Here is a 24578-nt window from a genome sequence, read left to right on the forward strand (position 1 = left end):
ACTGATAATGTAGTAAAGCATTAGTACATAATTTTTAAGATAACAACTGGCATGTATCAATCATTAGTTGACTATCAATGTTAGCTCATTTTTGCTGAGATATTGCATAAATTTCTTGATGTATAAATATTGTTACTATAGAGGAGGATTCACAATCTATAAATTTTTACTATAGTAGTTAGTAGGATAATATAATTTGTAAATGTAGGGACATTTTATTTCAATTTAAATATATGCCAAAATATTAACTAAAACATTCACATAGGCTCAGTATTAAAGTTATTTTAAGCTATGTTGTTTGCCCTGCAGAAGCTCTGCAGTTTGATTTGGTCCCATTTGCCAAACCTTTCTTTGATTTGTTGCATTTCTGGGCCTTTATTAAGGAAGTTTCATCCTTTGCCAAAGAGCCCAAGTGTTTCCCCTATTCCTTCTTGTAGTGTTTTCAGGGTATCTGATTTTTTCTTTTAATTTTTATTATCAAACAGATATACAGAGAGGTTACAGTTTCATACGTTAGGCATTGGATACATTTCTTGTACTGTTTGTTACCTTGTCCCTCATTCCCCCCTTCCCCCTTCCCCTTTCCCTTTCCCCCTCATGAGCTGTTCAGCTCAATTACAACAAACAGTTTTTCAAGTATTGCTTTTGTAGTTGTTTATCTTTTTTTTTTTTTTTGGAAAACTACTAATAACAGATGCTGGAGGGGAGGTGGCCAAAAGGGAACCCTACTACCTTGTTGGTGGGAATGTAAACTTGTTCAACCACTCTGGAAAGCAGTGTGGAGGTTCCTCAGAAGACTACACATAGAGCTCCCCTATGATCCAGCAGCCCCACTTTTGGGCATCTACTCAAAAGATTACAAGCAAGACCACACCAAAGCCACCAGCACAACTATCTTCATCACAGCAAAATTTGTCATTGCTAAAATATGGAACCAACCCAGATGCTCCTCAGTAGATGAGTGGATCAAGAAAATGTGGTACATACAAACAATGGAACTCTATGCCTATATAAGAAAGAATGACACTGCCCCATTCATAAGGAAATGGAAGGACTTGGAAAAATTATACAAAGTTAAGTGAGCCAAACCCAAAGAAACATGAACTCTATGGTTTCTGTCATAGGGAATGATTAGTACATGTCTAGGATAGTCATAGGAGAAGATCACAATAGCCCAATAGCTATTTCCTTATGATGCTAAGCAAAATAAATTGCAAGTTATGGAAACAAGTAGTATATAATTGTTGTAATTATTTTCAACATGCCATGTGAAACCATACCCTTTTTTTTTCTCTCTCATATTCCCTTCCCCATGCTATCATCGTATCTGATCTTAGTACATGGGATATGGTATATACGTGTATCGGAATTAGGGAAGGGAAAGGGAATACCAATTTCGAGAGACAAAGGATAAAAGACAAATCTTTGCAAAAGCAATACTTACAAAACCATTTGGTGTAAACCAACTGTACAACTCATGAAGGGGTGAAGGAAATGGGGAGGGGAGAGGCAGAGGAAAAATAAGAGAGGAGGTAACAAGTTGGATGAGAAATGTACTTGCCTTACATATGAAAGAAACTGTAACCCCTCTGTACTTCACTTTGACAATAAAGAAGAAAAAAATAAAGCTATATTAAGTAAGCAAAATAATTAAATATAACATTACTTTTTAAAACCATTTTTAGTTGTAAAGATGATGTACAGAGGTGTTAAAGTTACATAGATCAAGAATACAATAGATTTCTTTTTGAACAGTGTCACTTATTCACTAGTTTTCCTCAATTATTTCCCTCCTGACCTTCCTCCTCAACAAGTTGTATAGTTCATATTCAATCATTATGGCATTAGTTCACCCCTTGTTGCACCATTTCCATGCTTCCATTTGTCATCTTCCCCCCAAATAAATTTAGATAGAGTCATAAAGAATAGAAATAAAACACAAACTGGGGGAAAGACATAAAAAATAACTTTCTTGTTTCCATTTCTTGGAATTCATTTAAATAAGCATAATTTTATATGGTCATATACACATAGTTGTTAGGCATTTTTTTATCCTCTTCTGAGAATATCCTTCATTGGTCTCACGGTGTGAATGTTTATAGAATCCTGTATAATTTATTATATCCAATTTAATCATTTTTTGGTGTCTCCCTGTAGATTTATAGGCATGTTCTAATGACTAAAAATGATGGAAATCATGCAAAATTTGTTTCTTTATGTCTGGCTTACTTCACATAATATAATTTTTTTAAAGTCTTTCCATTTCTTTATGAATGTGACAACCAATATCATTCATTCTGATGGGGTCATGGAATCATATTTTGTATATCTACACCACATTTTCTTGATACATTCATCTACTGAGATACATCTGGATTAATTCTTCTTCTTGGCTATGGTAAACAATGTTACAGTGAACATGGTTGCTCTAATGGCTTTAGTGTGGTCTAGTTTTCCATCAATTGGATAAATGCCCATGAGAGGAATTGCTGGGTCATAGGGAAGCTCTATGTTTAGGCTTTTGAGCAACCTCCGTACTGCTTTCCAGAGTGGTTGAACAACATTCCCATCAACAATGTTAGTAGTGTTTTCTTTTGGCCACCTCCCTATCAGCAGCTGTTATTGCTAGTTTTCTTGTTAATGGCCATTCTAGCTGGGCTGAGGTGTAATCTCAATGTTGTTTTGGTTTACATTTTTTTATGGACAAAACTGTTTAACAATTCTCTCCTGTGTCTACTGAGAGTCATAATCCTTCTTGAGAGAAGTCTCTCTTTAAGTCTTTAAAACATTTATTAATTGGGTTGTTGTTCCTTTGAGAGAATTGTTCCAGACTTTTCCTCCCCAAACTGCTCTCAACTGTGATTCTCAGATCCCAGACTCCTGAGTCGCTAGGATTATAGAATTCACATTATTTTTTAAATATTCTGATACATATAATATTGAATAGTTTTTAACTCGTTCATTACTTCTGTATAAGAAGTAGAATTACTTTCCATTTCCTTTATATATAACGTCTTAGTAAATATTTAATAATTAGCTTATTTTGATACCTAGTTTGAGAATTTTTGTGAAAACCTTTTGCAAAAATAATTTTTTTGTTACTGAGATTATTATGTGATTTTTAGCCTTTATTATATAATCATAGTGCATGTGTTGTTTTAATGTATTTTATACATTGAACCATCTCTGCAACCCAGGTCCAATGAAATCTTTGACATGATGTATAGACTTATTGTCCTTACATTTTATTTCTATTATTTATTTATTTATTTATATATTTTTTTAGATTACAAAGCATTTACATTTTCAACTTAGCCTATATTCTCTTATTTCCTTTATTGGAAGCCCTTAGCATTAGAAACTATAACATCCAGCACCCCTGCATAATCAAGGAACTTCAAATGGGGACAGTTTTTTGTAACAATTGCTATTGCAATTTATATGTCCTTACATTTTAGACACATGTTGGTATATGTTTTTCTGTTTCCTTTAGCAATTTGAAAAAAAAGAATAAATGATAACTATTACTAATAGAAAGTACTTTTATGGACAACTATCAGCAGTTATTTAGTACAGATACCTGAATAATACAATTTCTGTACAGCCTATGTGAAAAAAATAGAAAAACTTAAGTGTTAATGCTCACTTTTTTGGTATTTACAAATACATTTATTGAGGTTGCTATTTATAATTACTTAAGCACTGAAAGTGAAGGCAATTATTTCCAGTACATTATCTATTTACATACCTTTAACCTAATTCGTCTCATTTGTTTTGCCTCCTGTTGCTGGGTGATAGAGGGTCACCTGGTGTATCAGACAGAGTCAGAATTTTTGTCATGGTAGTAAATACACATTCTTAAAAGAAAACAGCCAAGAGCTAGTCAAATAAAATGAAGAAGCATTCTCTGAGTTTTTGATTGTCTTATTTCAAAGGAGTTCATGTACATTGACAGAGGCCTTGAAGTAACAATTAAATGATGCAGACTTTTAGCCAAATGGGAAAAAGAGCCTTATATGTCATGTTTTGTACCCTTGGGCTGTTTTCAATTTTTCTTGCTTCTTAGTTTGAAGGATATCATCCATATAAGTAAATAAGCCACATTGGGCTAGGGCTTAAAGTAAATATCAACACTGCTACATACTGCTCATTATAAAAAAAATGCAATGATGTGATACCATTCTTATGTATAAACTAGTATTTCCTTGCTCGGTCCCTCACATGAAGATAATCATGAAGTTTCTCTACCAATATATTAAACTTCATTTGACAATATTTCAAGATTGCAGCATAATTCTCTTGTGTTAGATTTTCAATTCAAACCACATGGTAATAAATGAGTTTAGTTGTGTGAAGTGTTTAGGATGATAAAAAAAATAGAAATGACTAAGTAGTTTAATTATGGGTGATTTTGCAAAATAAATCGTCCAATATTTGTGTTTTAAAAGGTTATTTGGGTAATTTCAACAAATTACAAGATTGAGAGCCAGCAGACAAACTAGTGAGTAATCAAGCAAAGAGACATGGGATTCAGGAAGGAAGCACTTGTGCAATCAGAAGCATTTGATCATGTCATACTTCATGAGAATCACAGACAACTTTTGAAAATAATGTAACCAGAATTTGAAATTGTTTAATCACATATACTATTATTCAAGGGAATTGGTGCTTGAGTTTGTATATCAGTCTTAAATGTTTTTACATATTTTACTTTCCCCTTATGCATTTAATTTGAAACTAAAAAATATACAGCCAAGCCTTTTAATATCCTAAGGCTAGTAACCATAGAAAAAGAAAACTTCCACATCATCTGATCTTGCTAAAATAATGAAAGTCAGTTATATACTCTATTGCCTCCTGTTTCATCTAGTTTAAATGTATACATTTCCTGCCATTCACCTTGAATCACACCTCATTTCACTCAAAGGCCACTTCAGCCTCAATCTTTGATCTAGCAGATTCTTGCAGAGCTTGACAATTTTTTCTCCTCTGTTTATGGTCATTTTCTTTTACATTAATGCATATTTTAATAGCAGTTCTTTTATATTTGTTAATATTAATATACTAATACCCACTATCTGCACTAAAATATTTACATTGATGCATACCTTTAAGAACAAAAGATAGGGAAGTGAAACAGGCTCTGTTGGGGGGAGACCAAACCAGTGAGATCTAGGAAGACTAACAAAGGCAAATGAAGATGATTGTGGTACAAGTAATTAATTTGCATGTATGCAAATTGAACAATGAGAACTGTTACATTTTATAAGCCTACTAAGAGAACATAATAGAATGAGTGAGTTACATTGCTATGCATTTTATAAATTATGGAAATGCTAAAATAAAATATCTTACATAATTACTGTATGCTAAATTTTAAAAGATAGAAAAACAGGAAAATAAATAAATAAAACTAAGTTTCTAGAATAATTATTGTTAGGAAATAGACTTATTTATTTTTTCCTAATGTTTAACATCCAGTGTAACAAGAATCCCAGACTTATGCTTTCATTTATAGGATGTCTTTAAAAAATCTTTAGGTGGAGTAATATATTTGTAGCACACACTGTAAAATTTACTTTTCAAGAGCTTGTCAACATATTGTCATTATGTTTGTGAGCTTTAATCATGTTTTTCCATTTATGGTTTTAGGTTGTATTCGGTTGGGGGTCGTGATGGAAGTTCTTGCTTAAGTTCAATGGAGTACTATGATCCTCATACAAACAAGTGGAACATGTGTGCACCCATGTGCAAGAGGAGAGGGGGTGTTGGAGTGGCCACGTGTGATGGATTTCTTTATGCTGTAGGTGGTCACGATGCTCCTGCTTCAAATCACTGCTCCAGGCTCCTAGATTATGTAGAAAGGTAAGAGCCCAATGGTACCGCTTAAGTATTAATGATAGTGCAGTTAAGGTGGAGCCTAAAATAGTGATTATAAACTATTGATACTAAATGATTTGAGAAAAATAAAGTCAACTAACTCCTACAATTGCAATTATTTTGATGTGCTATTTAAATAGACAATATTTTCCTTCAATAAATTTTAAAAGTTTGGTAAAACAAAATTGTGTGTTATTTACTAGACAAGTGTGCCTCTTCATATTAAAATTTTCTGTTTCATTCATTCTATTTATCCTGTTTTACTTCTAGTAAAATAGTTCAAATACTCAAATTTAATTATAAACTTCTTTGTTTTGTAACATACCTGTTTTAATGAAACAGACATATATATATATATACACATACGTGTGTGTGTGTGTGTGTGTGTGTGTGTACTTTAGCTAGTAGAGATTAAATGTTAAATCCAGGAATTCATACTTCATGGAAGAGTTGTACTTCTTGAGCCAAATATACTTTTAAATTTATTTTTGAGATTGAGTTTCACTAACTTTTTGGTTTTCCCTCAAAATCTTAACCTTCTGCCTCTTCCTTTCAAGTACTTGAGATTCTAGATGTGTACTACACATATATAGTACTCCTGAAATGTGGACAAATACCCTTTATATATAAACTCATTCTTAGAAAAGACCAGGTACAGATTGATGAGAGTAAGAAGCTCCTTTGGGTTCAGGCATAATCATACAATGTAGATACTTATTTTCTTGGTTATAGCTACATTCTTTTAAGGACTGTACACCATTTAGAAATAATTGACATTGTTTCATAGCACTTTAAATTTCTTAAGAAGACTTGTAATGCACTCTATTGTGTAAGAATACACATTGATTTATTTATAAATGACGATACAATATTCAGAGCACATGTTTATCACCAAACAAATCTATAGTTTTAATATCTTAGTGGTGCAATACCATCATGCTCTTTTCTTACTCATGTTCTGTGCCTATGTGCTATCATTTGCTCCTATGACTGACAGTGAGTACAGCAGTTCTTCATGCTGAAAGGAAAAGGCCAGACTATAAAATATTGATCAACTTTATCTTAAAGATTCTCCCTACATATTAGACAATCACTTTGGTTCATACTTCAAAAATGAACCAGCTGGATGATTACAGAAACATCCATGAGAACAGAAGCAGTGTATCTCACCTTCAACTGGGAGAAATACAAGACCTCAGTGGTTCTTGGATGTTAGCAGACAATATCCTTTCTACTCATGCTTCTAAGTGGTACAGTTAATGAGAGAAGGATTTTTTTTTGCCTTGTATAGCATTATGTTTGTTCCATAAAATGCATGTTTGTTTTACTGAGATCACTGGCAAAAGGTACCTTCTGGTAAACACACTCTACTTAAATCCATGTCACTTCTTGAACAATATGTAAAACTCATGTATAACAGTTTTTCTAGCATGTGAATCAGACTGTAGGTTTTACACTACAGAAACATATAGATGGGCATGACAGTCATCAGTTTTTCAATTAGATATTTGCTAATCTCAAACTAGGAATCTGAGTTCTCAGAGCAAAGAGATAGGGTTCAAATCAATGGATTTATGCATTTATACAAATAAGCATGGAATCATAAATTAAAAAAAAAACCCTGAATAATCTGACTTCTCCTTGTCATTTTCTTTTACTAAATGCCCAGGCAAAATACAGCATTGACATATAATGTGGTAACAATTTTACCTTGAATAGCTTATTTAAATGAAACTAATGAAATGATATTTCATCCAAATTTATTGTGTAATGTACTGAACTGCACGGGAACACGGGTGGCATAAATAATTCAGTCTAGGAATACATTCATGATGCAGAATTTAAATAAGCATAGCTACTTTAAGTTGAAGGAATGCAGTGGATATGAACAGTCTCAGTAAAGCAGAAGCACACACTATTATGATTCCTATCTGAATTCATACTACCTGTCTGATTAATAACATTTTTGCATGTAATATAGTATTCTTGTATATTGCTTATTTTACTTGTAAGTCATCAACAAACCCGGAAAAATAATGTGACTCATAAAACTACTTGTCACATATGATGTGAATCATGTTTTAAGTATAGAACTTTGGGTATAAAGCTCATATAAAATAGCATGGACAGTGTGAAGGACTGTTTTATTCATAGGAAGTTGCATCAAATTTTAAGATATCAAATACATTAAAGAACACTGGCACCTCAACATAGAGTAGGTTAGAAAATCAGGGCTCAGGGAGAACAGAGTCCAGATGAGAGCAAAATAAAACTAGTTTGTGACTAAGTCGTAGTCGGCCATGAACATGTGGTCTGACAAAACTTCTGGTCCAAAATTTACAATAAGTTCCAAGCGATTATATGCCACAGAATAATACCCATTAGAAAAAGAATATTCACTCATTAGTTGATTTTTGCAGTGAGTTTTGTTTTATTTTCTACTGTGTTGTATAGAGCTTACAATGGAACATATTACCAAAAAAACACAAAAATAATAACTGGTGAAATATTACACACGAAGCTGAAATCCGAGCGATGAATCAGAAAATGTGTGCAGAACTATCAGTATCATTGCTGATTAGGATGGAATAATCCGTGTGTGTGTGTGTGTGTGTGTGTGATGATGGGGAGGTGGAGGAGGCTGTTGGTGACACAATGTTGGATTGAATCCAGGGTCTCACTCTTTATTGCCAGGCAAGCATCCCAAATGTTTTCACTCTTTGGTTTGTTTGCTTTCTGAATGTGTCTTGGTTATGACATCATTCTCAATTTTCCAGTCCCAGAATCCTTAGTAGCTGAGATAATAAGTGCAAGCCACTACACCAACCTAATCAGAACCATTTTTTACCTCAATATCTGCATCTCAAGGATTGTGAGAGAAGGACAGGATAATAATAACTAACCAAACTGGAATATGCCATCTCAATTTCTGTATTTACACTTACCAGAAATATCTTTTCTTGAAGCAGATTTGGTTTGTCTGATCTGTGCCAAATAATAATAGTAATGTAATGTTAAAAATGTATGTGTATTTTTTCCCCAACTAGACTTGTTTTCCATTAGTGGCAGTGGCCAATATCACAACTCTACTTCATCATTCCTGCCCGTGGCATGATTCCTGTCACAGAGTAGAAATAAGTCATCATTTTTTTGATCAGTAAGCTACAAAGGAAAACTGAGCTAAAATTTTCTCCAACACACAGTATATTTAGGTTGTCATGAGATAAATGAATAGATTGCAAAATGATAAATAAAGATGATAAAATAAGAAGTGGGGAAATATTTTAATGGAGAACAAATGAGTCTTGGAAAGGATACATTCAGTAGATTTTGATTTGTATATTCAAAATTTCGATTTGAATGATTATTTTCATCATCATTAGCTGAGTGTCATAGATACTTGACTATTTTAGGCATTTATTCAATAAACAAATTTGATGTAGCAGGTACATAACAAGCAAGTATCCAAATATTAATAAAAATACAGCTTTATATCTTACACAAAATAAGTGTTGAATGTATTGATGCATAAATAAAAAGAAAGTATTGTCCAAACTATATCAAAGTCTATGCTGGTTATATTAGAAAAAGCCATAAAAAGCAAAAAGGTTTCAAGCAATAGACCAATAGTTTATTTCTGTTTAGAGCTTTTTACCAAAAGTAGTTAATTAAAGTTATGATTTTCTGGCAGACTTAAGGAGATAGACTATTCATGGAAAATTAAATTTTGATTATTATAAACATTAAAATAGAATAGTAATTTTTCATTCCTTCATTTCTTCAAATTCACATTTCATATCAAAACAGAGAAAAACATTTACTTAATGGTCATTTATGTTAGGCCTTAAGCAGAACAGTGATATATAAACTTATGCTTTTGAAAATGTGTAAGTCTACATGTTCTGTAAAAATAATCACTTGATTTGTGATATATAGAAGACTTCAGAGTTTAACATTTCAACTAAACTTTTTCTTCCTATTAAAAAATTTCTCTTTCCTTTTGTGTTTTTTCTTTTTTTCTTTTTATTTTTTTCTTATTTATTGTCAAAGTGATGTACCTAGAGGTTACATTTACATTAGGCCGTGGGCATATTTCTTAATATCTTATTATTGGAATCAGGTGCATGAGCATAATAGGGGAATACAAGCTTTTTTTTTTAAGGTTTTTTTGTTGTTGTTGTTGTTGGTTTTTTTTTTTTTTTTTTTTTTGCCAGTCCTGGGCCTTGGACTCAGGGCCTGAGCACTGTCCCTGGCTTCTTTTTGCTCAAGGCTAGCACTCTGCCACTTGAGTCACAGCACCACTTCTGGCCATTTTCTGTATATGTGGTGCTGGGGAATCGAACCCAGGGCTTCATGTATACGAGGCAAGCGCTCTTGCCACTAGGCTATATCCCCAGCCCCCTGAATACAAGCTTTTTTATGACATTTTGCTATTAGTGTACATCCCAAATTTTACAAACAAATTGTGTATAAATTGATGATAGACACATATAAACATAATGGGGATTCCACAAGAATTTTAGTACTTGGGGGCTCTAATCTCTATGTGTGCTGCATGTTCTCTCAATGACATATGATCAAAGAACATTTTTTTTTGAGGTGAAGAAGTAGAGACAAAAAGTGGAAGAGCAGCTTGCTGTCCTCGAAAATTTTGTCCAGAATTGTGCCATATAGAAATTTATCCTTAAGTTTTGAGGAAGAAGAATAGTTTGCAGGAAAAGCAGATATACATGAAAATAGAAACCCTGTCATGGTCTGTGTAATTCTTAGGATATTAACACTAACATCGAACTTTCAAATTCACTTTCATACATGAATATATATGAATATATACACATAATAGTACTGGTATAAAATGCTAAAGTATATTATGTAAATATTTATCAAATTCCTTATTCATACAATTAATATCTGTTAATTAAGTTAGTATCTGGAATTAAGTTAGAACTAAATATCTAAGCCAGAAACCTGTAGCTCATGCCTGTAATCCTACCTACTTAGGAGGCTGAGATATGAGGGCGGTGTTTCAAAACCAGCCCAGGCAGAAACATTCTATGGTGAGACACTGATCTCTAACTAACTATTCACAAATCGGAAGCTATGCTGTAGCAGAAGTGGTAGAACACTGGCCTGGAGCACAAAGAGGTTGAGAGATACAGCCCAGTCCCTGAGTTCAAGCCTTAAAACCAACAACAAAACAAGACAACAACAACAACAAAACCCATAAATATTTAAACTGTAACTTTCAAAGTGCTCAAATATAAGCAAAGTGCTCAAAAATAAGCAATGTACTTCTAAATAATGCATTGGCTACTTATTTAGATTTTTTTGTGTTATTAAGCTATTCCAAAGCCTAAGTAATATACTTTTAATAACATATATACATTGATGCTAATACATTTCTGCATGTAGAATCTTTACATTTAAAGTAATATTTACTCATATCTAATCATATTTAGCATAAAATTAGCAATGTTTCCAATATGTAAATAAACTCTGGAACTATTTTTAAAAGAACATTAAAAAAAACCTTTTCACCATTAAGTATGATGCTCACTGTGGGTTTGTCATAGACAGCCTGTATTATATTCAAGAATGTTCCCTGGAATCCTAGTTTTTCCAAAGCTTTTATCATAAATGGGTGCTGGATTTTATCAAACACTTTTTCTGCATACAAAGAGATGATCATATGATTTTTGACCTAGTTCCTATTGATGTAGTGAATTACTTTGATTGATTTGTGTATATTGAAACAGAATTGCATCCCTGCAATGAATCCAGTTTGATCATAGTGTATGATTTTTTTGGTGAAGTCTATATGGGCCAGAATTTTGTTGAGAAGCTTTGCATCAATGTTCATCAAAGAAATGGATCTAAAGTTCTCTTTTCTTGATGAGTCCCTGTCTGGTTTTGGAATAAGGGTTATACTACCATCATAGAATGTTTTTGGTAGTGATCTTTCACTTTGAATTTTGTTGGAGAGTTTGAGGAGTGTTGGTGTGAGGTCTGTTTTGACGGCTTTATAGAATTCTACTGTGAATCCACCTGGACCTGGGCTTTTCTTGATGGGAGATCCAAGTTTCCATTGCAGTTTCCATTTCATGGCTAGGATTGCTCTTGAGCTTGCCAGTATGAACACATATGATCATAAGCAAGATGAACTTCAAGTTATAATAAGTGGTATATCACTGTTGTAGTTACTTTCAACATGCCATGTGAAACTGTGCCCTTTTTTTTGTGTGTGTGTTTTGTTTTGTTGTTCTTTTTCCATATTCCCTTCACGTGGTTTTACCCCTGATAATACTGTAACTGATTTTAATACCCTGGATATTGTATATGTGTGTATTGGAATTAGGAAAGGGAAAGGGAACATTAAAACTGAGAGAAAGGATAAAATGCCAAACCAATGCAACAGAAATACTTACAAAACTTATGGTGTAAACCAACTGTACTACTCATGGGGGGAGAGGAAGAAGGGAGGGGAAGATGGGGGGAAATGAAGGAGGAGGTAACAAGTTGGATAAGAAATGTAGTCATTGTATTACGGATGAAACTGCAACCCCTCTTCACTTTGACAATAAAATATTAAAAAAATATATAAAAAACAAGCACACACAACCAATTCATAAAAGGCTGAGACCAGATCTTGAACTCAGTACCACTTTTTCTCATTAGCTAGTGCTCTACCAACTGAACCATGCCTTCAGCCCCTCCCCACATTTTTTTTGTTTGAGCTTAGTATGTATGAGGCATTCAGTAAAGATTTGTTGACTTTTTAAGAATAAAAGAACATAAATGAGTAGTGTTAGGTTTTTAAAGTAGGTAGCCGGTAAAGGAGAACTCCATGCAGTATTCAGGCAGGAAAGAAAGTTTATTACCGAACTGCTGGCCTGTGGCCAAGATGATCCATGGCCGGAGAGAAGGGAGAGAGAAGAGAGCCCCACCCAGCCCTGCCTTATATCTAGGGCAGGGGCAAGGGGTGTGGCCAGGTGGATTAGGATGTGACCTCAGGGAAAGGGGAGGTAACTGCCTCCAGGTCTGCAGGTTACCCAGGTAACTGGGTGGAGACTTAATGAGGTGGGGGCATCTACATGGAGCCCTCAAGGAGAGGACCTAACATTCCAGCCTTTTAATAGTTATGAAAAAGGGCGAAGACTCTCTCTGGCTGCTTCCTGCTGGCAAGGGGCATCGGCATTAGGGGCAAAAGGCAGAAATGTGGCCCCTCCTGGAGAAGGGGAGCAGCAGGGTCCCTTGGTGGTAGATGCCAGTCCTTGAATGAAGCGTGGAAGAAGTCTCATGAGGCAGGGGCTGGGCAAAAAAAAAATATTAAGGCAAAAGGAAGGGTTTAGGGCACAAAATTAAAAATTGGATGACTTGGACAGTTCTTATACTCAGACATGGACACTAGATGGACAAGCTACTATCTCTTGATCCCCCGGCTCTGATTAATTTTGAAAGGGCGAGACAAAGTGACTCCATTTAGGATGTGACATAATTCTCCTCTTACTCCTCTCCATGATCCTTGCTCCCTGAACTGGCTGAGTCCCAGGGGTCTAGGTGCTTGTTGCTGGGATGGCTTGCCCCCATTGGCATTCACAGGGTTTGAACTCAGGGCCTGGGCACTGTCCCTGAGCACTTCTCCTCGAGGCTAGTACTCTACCACTTGAGCCACAGCTCCACTTCCAGCATTTGGCTGGTAAGAGATAAGTCTCTTCAGCCATGCTTCCAGCCTGGTTCTTCACTGGTTAGTTGGGAGATGGAGTTTGAGAGAGATTTTCTGCTCGGGCTGGCTTTGAACTGCAATCCAAGGCGTCTTTGCCACAAAAGCCCTTTTTTATTTCCAATTAAAACAACAAGGAGACCAAGGGGACTAGAGCTTACCTGTACCTTGTCAAGAACTGACCAAATACTTGCCACTTCTGCAATGACAAAACTCAGTAGATGTGATGAGTTTTTAGCACAGATATATAGCTAGATGGACATACTAACAAATGATGTTTACACATACATACACACATGGAACACACATACACACTGTGCACATAGGTTTTACAGCATGCAAAAATGAATTTCAGCAGTAGATGCTTTCGGAATTCCAATAGTAAATGACATTTTTTGTCCAATATTTTAGAACCACGTGGTCGGTTAGAAAAACAATTTTGCTATCAAACAACAATTTTCAGATTATAAAATGGAGAAATCATATTTTGATAAACTCCAGTGGGATGCCATGTTGAGGGGGGTGGCAGGACACAAGCACACTAATAGAGAACACGTGACATAGCATAATGGCATCTGAGCTGATGCCTGTTAAACCCAATATCCACCACGTGGTCAATGCTAGAGAAAAGAACTTTTAGATATCTTTGCTGACCAAGCACATTGGTGGTCAAGCCTCAGTTTCAGAGGTCTGTGAAAAGAGGCAGCTTTGTGAGCAAGGCACATTATCAGGATGGTACGACTTGGAGTTTATATAAAGTAAGCAAGTAAGCAGGCAGATGAGAGAGGGAGAAAAAGGAAGAGAAAGAGAGATAGAGAGAGAGCCTGAATATAAGTGACTTCTAACCATTTACCATTGCAGTGGCAAAAACTGTATCTGAGCAAGTATTTCGAGCAGGCCTCATTGCACTGTCAAGAGGCGTGCTAGCAGTTTCCCAGCTCGGGTGTGACTGTGATGCAATACCCAAAAAGTACGGGGGAGAGGCGCCTGGTGAGCGGAATAGCTTACCAGGCAGAAGCGGCAGTAGCGGCAGAAGCGGCGGACAGAGTGGCAGAGAACCGGAGCAGCAGCAGTTTCACTCACCAGGGTAGACAAGTGGTGTGGAGGTGGATGTGGAGGCCAGCAATGGTATTAGTGAAAAGTGCCGCATGGCGACTCACAGCAGTTTGGTTCACGGAAAAAGGGCCGTCAGGACTGGGAATACTCCCAGAAAAAGAAGAAAAATAGATGGGAATTCCGCCTGTCCTGACTCTTAAGCCCTATCCTGGGTTTCGGCACCATATATGTTACGTTTTTAAAGTAGGTAGCAGGTAAAGGAGAATGCCACGCAGTATTCAGGCAGGAAAGAAAGTTTATTACCTAACTGCTGGCCTGTGGCCAAGATGATCCATGGCTGGAGGGAAGGGAGAGAGAGAGAGAGAGACCCCCACCCAGCCCTGCCTTATATCTAGGGCAGGGGCAAGGGGTGTGGCCAGGTGGATTAGGATGTGACCTCAGGGAAAGGGGAGGTAACTGCCTCCAGTTCTGCAGGTTACCCAGGTAACTGGGTGGAGACTTAATGAGGTGGGGGCATCTACATGGAGCTGTCAGGGAGAGGACCTAACAAGTAGGTGGAAAATCTGAGTAAGACCTTTTGTTTTTATTTGCTTTTGTTTTTTATTGTTTTGCTTTATTTTGTTTTGCTGGTCCTGGGCTTGATCTCTGAAGTTTTAAACAGATGGATCCCCATCGAGAATAACTATTGGGGAAAAAAAATGATTGGTGTCAGTAAATTGCAGTATCAAACCACCACTTCCCCACAGGAATGGAAACTGCATATGATACATACGCTGGAGAGGAGGCAGACTAACCAAACCTCTCATTACTCCTGTGTGTACTCAGCATCTACAAAGACACCATCTATTTTCAACTGATAATATCTGCCACATTTCAAAACACGCATTTCTCAGGTCAAGTGCTGGTGTCTTCATGCCTCTAATCCTACCTACTCAGGAGGCTGAGATTTTAGGTTTGCTGTTTGAAACCAGCCTGACCAGGAAAGTCCTTGAGATTTCAATAAATTATTGAGAAAGAGCCAGAAGTGGTGCTTTGGCTCAAATGGAAGAGGGTTGCTTAACCTTGAGAAAAAGAGCCTGAGGGACAGAGCTCAACCCAGAGTGGAAGTACTAGCACCAATGCATGCACACTCATGCAAGCAGACACACATAGACACACTCAGGGTGGCTTTATCCATTTAGCAGCATCAATTTGCATTTTTCTTCCCTTGTGCTTTGAATTCTTTTAATTTATTATTTTCAGGCAAACATAGCTGTCTACGCTGTCTATGAATCAATCCTGTATTGTTCAATTTTTGCCATCTATCTGGATATAGCTTATAATATTTGGGTAAATAGCCATTCTTAATTCCAAATGTTTTCAGAGTAGTGCTTTTATATCTAAAATGAATTTAAGGTCACATTTTATCTTTAAAGTGTAGAAATGACAATAAAATTTCAAAGAAAATGAATGGCTCTTCAAGAACTCTAGTGGAGGTGTTGAAAGAGAAACTGTTTTGTTCCGTGGCTTTCACATGCTTTCAGCAAGTTTTCATTTCACAGCCAATTTTAGTCTCTATATATTGCTGCTTTTCTTGCCTGAGGGCTCAATACTTAATAGAATCTCTGATACAGTGTCCACACTCTGACTCAGGAGGCCACAGTGAAATGTAGGAAAGGCAGGCAATTTGACACTCATGTTTTATTTATTTATTTTACTTCTAATAAGCTGGTAACAAGAGACAAAATAGGTACTTATAATTAAATCCTGTCAACAAACCACAAAGATGACAGTGACAGAAAGCAGTATGGAAAATGATTGTATATCTTCAGATCTTCTCATAAGTTAAAGAACAAATAAATCAAATTCATGTACTTCATTTTGAACATAACTTTACAGTTTCCAAGGCTAAGAAGTAGTTTAATCATTAATGCTTTAATTTTTAAAATTTTATCCTTCAATATCTATAAATTTGTGTATATATGTATATATACACACATCTATCTAGCTATATCTACTTATCTATATAGAAATATGTATCTACATGTATGTACAATTAGATGTTTCCAAAAGTGAAATAATTTGTTGTTGTTAAATAACTTTTACTCTCTGATTTACCCAAATCTCCATAGTGAATCCCAAGCGTTATTAAATTTCTTCCAAGCATATGAGCTTGTTTCAACAATATCATTGAGTAAATACAAAATAACTACCTAAGATATGAGAAAATTTGTGAATTGATTAATTTCTGTCTTCTTTTCTCTACTGGGGTTTGAACTTAAAGCCTTTTGGCTGCTAGGGTGCATCTCTACCGCTTGAGCCATACTTCCAGCACTGCTTTTGTAGTGGTTAGTTTGGAATAAATTTCAGGGCTAGGCTGGCCTTGAAATTCTGTCCACTAGATTTCAGCATACTATACACTTTGGGTTGCAGTTGTCAATGAGCACCCAGTGACCATATCTTTTGGAATAACACACTATCTCATATTTTCTTCACCTCTGTCACACTATATACTGGATTCTTCCAAGCTAGCCACAGTTTACTTTCAAACAGTATTTTTGTACAGATTTGCTTTTATTTTCCATAGAAAGTTTAGTCTAAACTATCACAATTGGATTAAACTGATTTAAGTTTTAATGATTATTAAATGATTCTGATTTATTTTACTTTTTATTGTTATTGTAGAAATGATATAGGGAAGGGTTACAGTTAGATAAATCAAGAAATGAGTACATTTCTTGGTGATCCATCTATCCCCTTGCTTGCTTGCTTTGAGGTATTCTCTCCAGCACTGTCTTCCTGATAAGGATTGATTTATTTATTAATTTTGCTATTCTTGGTTTCTTATTATTCCATTTGAATTTTAGGATTACCTTCTCTATTTCTTAGAAGAAAGTTGTTGAGATTTAATGGGTACTGAATTGAATTTGTAAATTGCTCTAGGAAGTACTGCCACTTTTATGATGTTAATTCTTCCTGTCCTGGAGCATGGGAGGATTTTGCATTTCCTTAAATCTGGTTCAATTACTTTTTTCAGATTTTTAAAGTTACCACAATAGAGGTACTTCATATCTTCAGTTAAGTTAATTCCTAGGTATGTTTTTATTGTGGCTATTACAAGCTGATTTAAATTTTATTGATTATTCAATGATTATCATTTTTAGACATTACTTTTGTTTAATTCAAAAAGCACCCGGGATTTTCTAATTTAAAAACCTCCATGTTGTGAAAAATATGTACTATTCAAATTCTTCTTCCTTTAGAGAAATTATAACATTTATGTCTTACATAAATTTACTTCCATCTAAGATTCTAGTGATAATTTTTAAATATCATGAATTAAAAAAAACATTTCACAGAAAGCAGTTATAGAAGATCTGAACAAATGTATGAGTTTCTTCAGGGAACAAATCATCAGAAAATATAAAACAGATTTACATTTTACATGGGTTGATTTTTTAAAGAGTACTATTTATGAATTAAAATGAGAATGTGATTAGGGTATGTTATATTCTATTTTAGGTATGATCCCAAAACAGACACATGGACCATGGTGGCTCCATTAAGTATGCCTAGAGATGCTGTAGGGGTCTGTCTCCTTGGTGATAGACTATATGCAGTTGGTGGCTATGATGGGCAGACATACCTCAACACTATGGAATCCTATGACCCACAAACGAATGAGTGGACACAGGTAAGATTTTCATTAGAATAGATTTTTAAAGCACAGTATTTTTAGTTACTTGTATAGGTGCAAAAGGAATAATTACAATATTTTATCTAGTCTAATTGCAAGAAAACCAGTGGTTGATTTTGTCTTATGCTACATTAAGTTTGACAAACAATCATTAAATCATTTTATGTATTTTTTTCTTTTGACCGTAATAATTTAATACATTGATATTTTAAGAAATATTTATGCTTCAATGCAATTTCTACTTTATTAATATAGGTCATAAATAAGATGATGAATGGAATTTGCATCAATTGAAATGAAAAGTAAAAAATAATGAAGGGTGATAATTTATATGAAACATAAATGTTCAGATATCTACTTTCAGGAATAAGAAGAACGATGATATAGGAGACTATAATATGCAAAGTTTTATATTTGTTTGGCTATTTTTATTTGATTAACTTTTACCTATTAACAAGAAATGTTCCTTTTGCAGGAACTGTTATAATCTTCAAATGGTAACTTTTTTTTTTTTGGCCAGTCCTGGGCCTTGGACTCAGGGCCTGAGCACTGTCCCTGGCTTCTTTTTTGCTCAAGGCTAGCACTCTGCCACTTGAGCCACAGCGCCACTTCTGGCTGTTTTCTGTATATGTGGTGCTGGGGAATCGAACCCAGGGCCTCATGCATACAAGGCAAGCTCTCTTGCCACTAGGCCATATCCCCAGCCCTCAAATGGTAACTTTTGAAACCATAAACAGAATATTAAATAATTTCATAGTGATTCTTAAAAAAAAAAACAAAAAACAGTAACAGTCAGGAATTCTAAATAGCCTCCCCTAAATCAATTGCTGCATTGACAATTATTTTACCCAGAAGGAGGGTAGAGTTGTGTTGGCTTACAATATATGAGATTTTTTTTCTTGACTATACACTGCTGTTAGAGACTTTGATGATCCTACCAGTAGGTAGCAGGTTTTGTATAAGAAAGTAAAGAATCAGAAAACAGGCCAGTGCACTTTGTATAAAACTACCTTAAAATGCTTTGTAGCTACCTGGATCTTTATCACAAACTTTTTTTTTTTTTTTTTTTTTTTGACCAGTCCTGGGCCTTGGACTCAGGGCCTAAGCACTGTCCCTGGCTTCTTCCCGCTCAAGGCTAGCACTCTGCCACTTGAGCCACAGCTCCACTTCTGGCCATTTTCTGTATATGTGGTGCTGGGGAATTGAACCCAGGGCCTCATGTATATGAGGCAGGCACTCTTGCCACTAGGCCATATCCCCACCCCCATCACAAACTTTTTATTGAGTTGGAATTACATAATTTCTCTGACTTCCATCTTTTCATTCAATTTCTTTTTTTTTGGCCAGTCCTGGGCCTTGGACTCAGGGCCTGAGCACTGTCCCTGGCTTCTTCCCGCTCAAGGCTAGCACTCTGCCACTTGAGCCACAGCGCCGCTTCTGGCCGTTTTCTGTATATGTGGTGCTGGGGAATCGAACCTAGGGCCTCGTGTATCCGAGGCAGGCACTCTTGCCACTTGGCTATATCCCCAGCCCCAATTTCTTTTTTTTTAAAAATTTTTCAAATCTGCAAGAATTTCTACTATTTCTCTTTAGTCAGAAAAACACAAGCTACTTTTCAGATAAATAGGTTTTTTTTATCACTGAGTGTAACTTACAGATTGGAACAGATTACTGGATAAATATATGACTAAGAAGGTGGGATTACTTGATTTTATTAATCAAATTTATCTTTTAACTTAGATCTTAGACAAAAGTCTGAAAAGCATATAAATTGATTAAAATAATTTTAAAGATAATTCTGACTATATATGCATACATATTCATATATTATGTGTTAGACAATTTAACTTCTAACATAAAGTAAAATTCTTAACCACTTGGCTATGCTACTTATATTATGTTTCACTTAACAGAACTCTTGAATTCATTCAAAAGAAAAGGAAAACCACAAGAAAAAAAGAGCAATACTAGCAGAGCTAAATTCTATGCCTTTCTAAATTTTATTTCAGAGAAGAGAGAATTTTTAATCCAAAGGAAATCAAATATAAAAGTGCAATAAATACCTACCTTCCATACTGTTGCACTAAAATTTTATAGGATATATATGTTTACCTTTCTATGTCCCTTACTGTTTCTATAGGCTATCATGGATTCTTGATTGCTAGTTTGCTTTTTAAGAAGTCACAATTCAATGTTAGATATTTTAGATGTACACTTGTACAAAAAACATTAAATGAAGGAAGTTTATGATCATACAAATGGTGTATTATAATCCCTTCATTACATATTTATAATAAAAGCCCATTATGCTTATTATACCTCTAAAATTGAAATAAAAATAATATATGCAGCATTAATAGGTAAAAATCTCCTATAGAACATTATTCCCATGTTTGTATTTTATTGCATGCTTTTGGATCATACAGTATCCTATAAACTGCAAAGTAGAATTGTAATTCTTTATAACAACTTTAGCACAATAAACATTCATTTTAAGACACTTAAATTACTTTAAGGCTTTTTTTGTCTTTCATATCTTCATTGCATTTTATTCTTAATAGTCTCAAGGGACCAGCAGCAGTTCCACACAAAAACCTACTGAACCCATTTGCTTCATAATTACTTTCACTTGACAACACTTGGGACTTTAGTAGATGAAAATTACTGGGTATATGCTAAGTAACTGGCCCCCATTGATGAATATTTAGTACAGTACATAAGCAAACAAGATGACAATATCCAATATGCATGTCCCTGGAAAAGCTCTTGGGCCATAGGAAAAATGTTCTCTGTTTGCATTTTGAGCAACAAGTAGAGCATGGTTTATTTGTAGACATAGTATACTTTTAAAAACTTAAAGTCTTATTTTCCCACAACATAATGTACACATTCAGTTACAGAGATATTATTCTCAACATGAGTGAAATAAATGATCAATATATTGTTGACCTATTGCTATCATAAGCAATATATAATTATTTTAAATAAGCAATATTACACGGAATCAACTTCTAGAATTTGTTTATTAAGTGAAAGAGATGAGTGACAAATTCATTTATCATCTTTATTAGGGTCATAGGTATATTCATAATAAAATATATAATTATGAGAGACACTGGTGGCTGATACCTATAAAACTAGAAACTAGGGAGGCTCAGATCTGAGGAACACTGTTGGAAGGCAGCCTGAAATCTCCTTGAGACTCATATTCTCCCCACCACCAAAAAAAAAAGATGGTGGGGATGTGACTTAAGTGTTAGAGCACTATTCTTGAGGAAAAAAAGCCTAGGGTCAACATCTATGCCCTGAGTTCAATCTAAGGACAGTGTCCAGGCCCTGAGTTTGTCTCAAGATTGACACACACACACACACACACACACACACACACACACACACAAGTATATTATGAATATATGAATGTGATATCCATATTGAGAAAGAGTCAATGTCTTTTCTAGTTTATGACATGATGTGTGTGATCCTGATGATAGTTTGTTCTAAGCTATTTTCTTTCTTAACATTTTCTTTCATTTCTTTTTAGTCCAAAATTATGTCATGTAATTTCTAGTCTACCCTGATATTCTTAGAAAAAGTGTCATAAAGTTTCATATGAAAATCTCAGTTATTAGAATTTTAACTTTCCACTAAAAATCATCCTTCTTTAGGAATTCTGTAAAAATATATTTTAATATATGCATATCATTTTATATGTAGCATTTTTAAAGTATCAGTTCTCATTTCAATGATTTCCATAAGTTTAAAAACTGCATTACAACATATATTCATTTTAATACTTTATTTCTGAAAAAATATAGAGGCTAGTTCCTTGTATTTCTATGTCTCAAATGAATGAGTAATACATTAATTTGATAATAATACAATACAATACAATAATTAATACAATACAATACAATACAATTAATACAATAATTAATTTGATTTCAGTAAGTATAATAGTTATTATTTTAAGACAAATTTTAATTTGTCATTTTGAAATATCAAAAAATCTATGCAAATTTTAGAATCAAAGTATTTTTGAAAACTTTTCTATAGTAAGTTCTCTTTACTAAAACTTTGTCGTTATTATCAGTTATGATATTTACTATCATCATTATAAATCCCTTCAATGGTTGTAGGTTTTAAAGTTTTTAATATACAAACCATTACTTTTTCAAAATTGGATTTTCATTTTCCTTTTTCATAGTAATTATTCTGAAGGAAATTATGTAATATAAACATTTAATATGTTCTATGTAAAAACACTAAATATTGTATTTTTATATTTTTATTGCAATAAATGTTTGTACCAAGTTGTCTTTTTCTCTTCAACAGATGGCTTCCTTGAATATTGGGAGAGCAGGTGCCTGCGTGGTAGTCATCAAACAACCTTGACTTCTTTTCATTGTATTTGGAGGGTGTTTATTTGTCACAATAGTTATTTTTATACCATTTGGAGAGAAATAAGATGTTTCTGAGATTAAAACTCTTCATGAGCAATGATTTCTGTGGACTTACCTGCTGATGTCAAATGCACTAATGTATCAAACAGAATTATAGGAAAGGAAAAAAAAGAAACAATGGAACACAAACATATGACCACATGTTAGTTCAGGAATGGTTATTGGTAATTTGTTCTGTATTACATTATATAACTAAAGTTACCAAAGGCTTGCGTCTCTTGAGTATTAGATTAAAGTGGCCACTGCCTATCACATGGACATAAGGACCACTCATGAATACCTTATGGACTTAGGCAATATCCATCTGACTGCCAAAAGTAGAAGCTAAGATATTTCATCTCGGAGAATCTGGTTGGCTTATCAGATGATGGTAATACCAAGAAACAGAACAATGCTTTATTGAAACCACCTGCTTCTTTCTCATTTTCCTCATCAATGAGAACATGTAGAGAAACAGACTCATGCTAGTATCTTGCATTCAGAAACAAACTGTCCTGCTAATCAAAACTGCACATTTTATCAGATGATGGTAGAACTTAATCATAAACCTATTTTCAATTGGAACAAGAGAACACAAAGGATTCTTTGCATAAGTCTTCACACACTGCTTTGCATTATGAACACACTGAGCCAAAGAACCAGTTCAATTGTGGGCTTTGCCTTACATTGATTTCAGTGTGAGCATGGAAGCTAGTTATTCTGAATGTTATATATACTCTCTGCATGTAGAAGTCCTTTAGAATTTTGTTATTAAAATATCTTAGAATATCGAAAGAAAATCTAGGATGCTCTAAATTGGACTCCTTAAATGTTGATTAATTTGAAGAGCTATTATAAGGGTGGCAGGTTTGAGATTCCCATGATCCCTTCCAAACTTGTTTTACTGATATGTTCGTTATTTTAAACCAAATGTTTGTAGTTGTTTAAAGTATAAGCTGGAAGTAACATGTCTTTAAATATATCCTCATGTAAATTTTAAGTACAACTAATAAATAATAGAATGTTTGCTTTTTATCAGTGTATTTTTAATTAATGAAATTTTAAATATAAATTAAAAATTAAAAATATAGTACAAAGACAAGAGAATTGTTTTTTGCCGGTCCTGGGGCTTGAAATCAGGGCCTGAGCACTGTCACTGTTTTTTGTTTTTTTGGGTTTCTTTTGCTCAAGGCTAGCACTCTACCACTTGATCCACAGCACCACTTTCGGCTTTTTCTGTTTACATGGTGCTGAGGAATCAAACCTAGGGCTTTATGCATGCTAGGCAAGCACTCTATCACTAAGCCACATTCCCAGCCCACAAAAGAAATTTTACTGCCTGACTTTTAAAATTAGAGAAATATTCATCAAAATTTACATTCTTTTCCTTCTAAATGTTATATTATCCTTATACTAAATGCATTTTCAATTATGGTGAACATGAGGCAGAACGTCATTATTCTGGAAGAGAGGAGAGTGCGTATTTTTTATGGCAGAGAGGAAACAAAAGGAGAGGAAAGAACTAGAACAAAAATAACACTGAATAATCTGCTTTTATCAACCAGGTTCCATCTCTTAAAATTCTTACGATCTCCCAAAATTTCACTACAAGATAGGGACTAAACATTGCACAAAGCCAACATATAAACGAACACATTTATGCATATATGTTACTTGAAATTACTACTTCCGGGTGTGTTTTCTCTCTTTACATTTTCCTCATTGTATAATTTCTCCATAAAATAAAAGTATATATTGTACTGTCATGCCACAGTATGCATCTTGAAAAAAAACCCCACAGTATAAA

The 24578-nt window shown here is 34.5% G+C and overlaps 1 protein-coding gene across 2 annotated transcripts in view; it reads left to right on the plus strand.

Moving 5' to 3' along the window:
* Klhl1 (kelch like family member 1) overlaps positions 1-23137 on the plus strand; it is a 226787-nt gene extending 203650 nt beyond the window's left edge. For both annotated transcript variants that reach the window (XM_048341261.1, XM_048341262.1), the window contains 3 exons: positions 5653-5865; positions 18158-18329; positions 22665-23137. In XM_048341261.1, the coding sequence (XP_048197218.1) occupies positions 5653-5865; positions 18158-18329; positions 22665-22724 (445 nt within the window). In that variant the 3' untranslated portion in view covers positions 22725-23137. The remainder of the gene's footprint in view (positions 1-5652; positions 5866-18157; positions 18330-22664) is intronic.
* The last annotated feature ends 1441 nt before the right edge of the window (positions 23138-24578 follow it).

This window comes from Perognathus longimembris, chromosome 3 (assembly GCF_023159225.1).
Source record: "Perognathus longimembris pacificus isolate PPM17 chromosome 3, ASM2315922v1, whole genome shotgun sequence".
NCBI lineage: Eukaryota > Metazoa > Chordata > Mammalia > Rodentia > Heteromyidae > Perognathus > Perognathus longimembris.